Source organism: Anopheles cruzii, unplaced genomic scaffold (assembly GCF_943734635.1).
Source record: "Anopheles cruzii unplaced genomic scaffold, idAnoCruzAS_RS32_06 scaffold00359_ctg1, whole genome shotgun sequence".
NCBI classification, from domain to species: Eukaryota; Metazoa; Arthropoda; class Insecta; order Diptera; family Culicidae; genus Anopheles; species Anopheles cruzii.
Window position 1 is genome coordinate 13660 of NW_026453971.1, and position 4753 is coordinate 18412.

General features: G+C 43.6%; 1 protein-coding gene across 2 annotated transcripts; it reads left to right on the forward strand.

Annotated features, from left to right (window-relative positions):
• The first annotated feature begins 2140 nt into the window (after positions 1-2140).
• On the forward strand, positions 2141-3173 carry LOC128276041 (general odorant-binding protein lush-like). 2 transcript variants are annotated; one of them, XM_053014512.1, is made up of 5 exons: positions 2141-2266; positions 2334-2409; positions 2475-2563; positions 2625-2739; positions 2808-3173. In XM_053014512.1, exons 1-5 carry the CDS (start codon positions 2183-2185, stop codon positions 2894-2896), a joined length of 453 nt encoding a protein of 150 aa, XP_052870472.1. In that variant the 5' UTR covers positions 2141-2182; the 3' UTR covers positions 2897-3173. The 2 variants fall into 2 exon arrangements, with proteins under 2 accessions (XP_052870472.1, XP_052870473.1); XM_053014513.1 differs by having other exon boundaries at positions 2181-2275.
• Positions 3174-4753: the final 1580 nt, after the last annotated feature.

Below are 4753 nucleotides of genomic sequence, written 5' to 3' on the forward strand. Positions count from 1 at the left end.
GAATTTAGTTGTTGGAGTTGACTTCGTTATTAAACCATAACTTGCTTGATGCCAGATGACCAAATTCGGTTTGATTTGCACGTTACATGGTAATCGTACTTTGACTAACACTTGAACATCATCTAAATTTGGGTACCTAAGTGTCCCAATGCCTCAAACGAATTGACATCATATAAAAGGAAGTAATACGTTGCTTGTCCGTAGGTCATTCGTGAAAAAGTTTAAGCTGATGCTTATCACGGTTCTGCTCGTTCAAAAAATGATAAATAAAATAAATAAAAGGAAGTAATACAGTGATTAGCGATACAAAATTTATTTCAACAAAACTGCCGTTATTATGAAATATGACGACGAAAACTGTATTATAATCAATCAAAATTCTATCAGAAATATTGATTAGGTTGTGCTTTTGTTGTGCTTTTGCTGAAGGGATCATTAAAACACATACAAAATTTTATCCACACATATTTAGAATAACCTAAGTACGTCTGACGCATAACAATGTTACAAGTTTTTCGAAATGCATTTAGCACACGATACTAGGCTGCTCAATAAGTTCGTATGGTCGATACGAAAAACATATTTTTATGGTTTGAAATACACTTTATTAATCGGTACGGCCTTCCTGAACATCAATACACTTGTTCCAAGGAGAGTCCAATTTATAAATTCCATCCCTGAAGTGAAAAACTGAGTGCCTTAAAATACGCTTCCACAGCTGTTATGGCGTAATAATTTGATGATAAATGCTTTTCACGCATGATTTTTTTTGGGTCTGAAACAGATGGAAATCGCTAGGGGCCAAATCTGGTGAATAGGGTGGATACTGCAACAATTTGAACCTTAATTCATGGATTTTTGCCATTTTCAATTTCCATTTTTAGTGAATGCGCCACCCATTTTGCAAACCGCTTTCAGCAATCCAAAACTTCAGTCAAAATATTGGTTACACTGCCCAATGAAATGGCTAGGCCTTATACTAAATGTCTTTCAGTGATTCGACGATTTTCCAATACGATATCCTGTATGTTTTCTACGATTTCAGGCGTTGTGTCTGTTTTTGGACGTCTTTGACGTGGATCGTTTTGAAGGCTACTACGACCACGTTTAAACTCAGAAATCTCCCTTTTAACCCCCTAATAAAGAGTGAAGAGTCCTTTTACACTTTCAACATTCGTTCATAATTTACCTTTGCTTGTAAACCTTTCAAAAATAAAAATTAAATCACTGCACGATAGTTGATTTTTTCCGTTGTAAAAAATACTGTGACACGTCGATACTGAATGGCTTATTAAAAAAAATTTAGCGACTTATTGAAATGAAACTTCACATACGTTCATATGAAGAGTATACCAAAATAACAAACAAAACATTGGGCTCGTAGCAGCGCCCTTTGTTGCCGCCCATACGAACTTATTGAACACACTAGTATTTGCCAAATAGCATTTTGTATTGTCATGCGCTCCTTTCTATAGAACAAAGGTAATATTGTTGACCATATTGTTTTGATGAATTGACATTAATTTTGGGCTTAATACGGCTCTGTTCGTTCTGATCAAAATAAATAATTATGTTATTTATATGAGGAACTTCCTAGAATTCGCTAGGTTTCTTTCCTCCTTATAATTTGGTGTCTCACAAATATGTTTGGCAATTGGAGTAACTAATCGGCTCAATTAATGACCGAAATTATTCTGTGCTCAGAGCCCGTAAACGTTATTTCCTACACATTTAAAGGTTATCTAACTATTGAGAACACCGGTTTTTGTGAAGTTGGATTGTCCACCAAAAATCAATTAAAATTATTGAAATAGCATAATCATAGCATAAAAATATTAAAGGTGCGCAGGTGAGCAGCGACCACGCTTCATAACATAAGCTGGTTAGAATAGTGCGTTGGTCATCACATTGAAATCACAGTGGAAAAAAAAGATTAATTTCCCTTAAAAGCTCTCTTTGACTCCCGCTTGACAGGTTGATGTGCTAATTACTGCTGTCGACATCCCGCCCAACCTCTGCCAGTGGTGACAGTTGGTGCTGTAATGATTTTTAATTACACCAATCATCCGATCATCGATCGAGGCTCGATCGATCGCCATAAATAGCGGCCGGCCGACTCAGCTCACTGGTTTGGCGACACGAAACTGTCCAGCGATGCGCAACGGCGATCCTCGTTAACGTGATGTTGGCGAGTGGATGCCGTACGGGGCTGCTGGTGATTGGACTCGGACTCCTGTGGATGCAACCATCGTCAGTCCAGTGTGCGGTATGTTGAGTATGTTTTTGTGAACCGAATGTGCCCCGTTTTTCTCACCACCTCCGGCACCTCACAGATGACCCGCAAGCAGCTCATCAGCTCGATGGACATGATGCGATCCGCGTGTGCGCCCAAGTTCCAAGTAACAACCGGTGAGCGGCGATGATTCTGGTCGCCAGGGAAGTTAATAGCACCTGTTCCGTAACTCGTTCCACAGAAACGTTGGATAACCTCCGGAAGGGCATATTCGTGGAAGATCGTGAGCTCAAGTGCTACACGATGTGCATTGCGCAGATGGCGGGCACGGTAAGTTGGTTTGAGGACGAGCCGGGGGTGACTGTGCTGACACTTCCCGTTTGACCGGCAGATGACCAAGAAGGGAGAGGTTAACATCCAGAAAACGCTTGCCCAGATGGACGCTATGTTGCCGCCGGACATGCGGGAAAAGGCGAAGGAAGCCATCCGTGCGTGCCGCGAAACGCGTAAGACACCGCGTTGCCCAACACTTCCGTCCTTCGAAGGTCACTAATGCACCTTGCCAACTCCACAGAGGGTCAGTACAAGGATTCGTGCGACAAAACGTTCTACTCGACGAAGTGTCTCGCCGAGTACGATCCGGGCGTGTTTCTTTTTCCCTGATGGATGGATGGACGATCTGCTTTTGACGCCGAACCGAGGACGATCGACGTCGTCGGTTGGCACCACGATCAAGCAACAGGAACACAGCACCAGCACCAGCAGCAGCAGCAGCATCAGCAACAGCAACAGCAACGCGACCCAGGCGTCTCTTCTTCGCGCTTGAGTTGGATAAATTGGAGTTAATTGGATACTTACGCAACGCAACAGACGATAGAACAGTAAGGTGGTGGTGGTAGTGATGATGGTGTGTGCTGGAAAGAACCACATCAAATAAACAGGCACAATGGTGTAGAGAAAGAAAAAAAACCCACCCACACACACTTGCGCATAGAGTGCGTCAATTGGCGTGGGATTTTAGACCGAACCGACTCGGGGTCGACATCGGATCGGAGAAGATGCGGGCGGGCGCGGTGATGAGGCTCCAGTGAAAAGATGATGCCGCGGCCCGGGCTGATGCTGAGCCGTCTGCTTCCTCCTGGTGGCCATGGTTCACTGCTCACGTTCATCTCGCGTGCTCATTGAACCGTGAAATTGGAGATTACGTTGCGCATCGTCAGCAGCCCGCACCCGCTTATTTACCACAGGAACGCCGCCGTTCCGAGTGTTGCTTCGCTTTCGTTCGGATCTGCGGCTCATCTCACGCTTGAGCCGTCATCATCCGCCCCGGCGCATGCGGCCCTGTGAGCTGATCGTGGAGGATGGTGTTAAGTTTCACTACATCGCTTCAAACTGATCACCCGCCAGTCTCACTTGATCGTGTGTCTGAATCGTCATCAGGCTTCGTGTACGATCTCGCGTCAGCTCTCGGCTTCGATCTTGTTACTTTCCCTAGCGCGGTCGTGTTCACTCGAGCGTTACCCGAGTGGCCCCGACTTTCTTCCGTTGAGTACGGTGCTGGTTACGGTTTAAGTCCACTTCGGAACAACCTGTCCGCTCGTTCGGTGGGATGGTCGCCCGTTACTCGATCGTCGGTTATTCATCTCGGGCTGCTGCTGGTCACATCGCGTCTCATCTCATCACACCACGATCAGCGATCGCAGCGATCGTGCCTCGGGTGGTGACGCTAAACCTACTTTAGCTTTGCCCGTTAGATGGATTGATATTATATTTCATCGTATTTCCAATGGTTATTATGCTCTTTAGAGAATTTTTAGGCTTCTATTCTATTAAATTAAAATTTAACCTAAGAAAAGTCACACTAAAAAATTAATTTTAAATTGTTTCTAAACAGGAATAATTCATCCTCGCATTCCAGGGACAGAATTCGTATGGTCCAACTTTCCACCGTCTTACGATAACCTTCTCGAATTTTATGTTGAAGTATTTTTGTACAATACTTCCGGGCACTTTTTCGCCGGAACCGTCTATAGTATTACAACGTTTCTAAACAATATAAATGATATTTTCTACACACACGCTTTTCCTAACGGTTGGGGCACGTTAGTTAATGCCAAGTTTTGTAGATACTCTTTGGCATACATTCGATTTGGCGATATGTCGAGCTTTAAGTTCTCGATTGTTAAGTTCTTTGTCTACTCTACATTGAACCAACAAAATCATATATTTTTGGCCACCTTCGACAGCGGTTTGCTCTTAAAGTGATTATTGACCTTGCCACGTTGTAATACTGTGAGAAATTGAACATCCTGCCAACGTGCTTTAAAGTGGCGGCTTTTGGCAACACTTTTGATGGAAAGTCTCGTGTTTCGTTCAAACGTTTTGAATACTGTCAAGCAAAACGAAACGAGCTGTCGATCAAACGATTAAATCAATCGTCAAACGACGATCGTCGATCGAGGAATTCTGGGTAATTTCGCATTGTCGTAGTGAGATAAAAGCCGTTTTTCCACGTACATA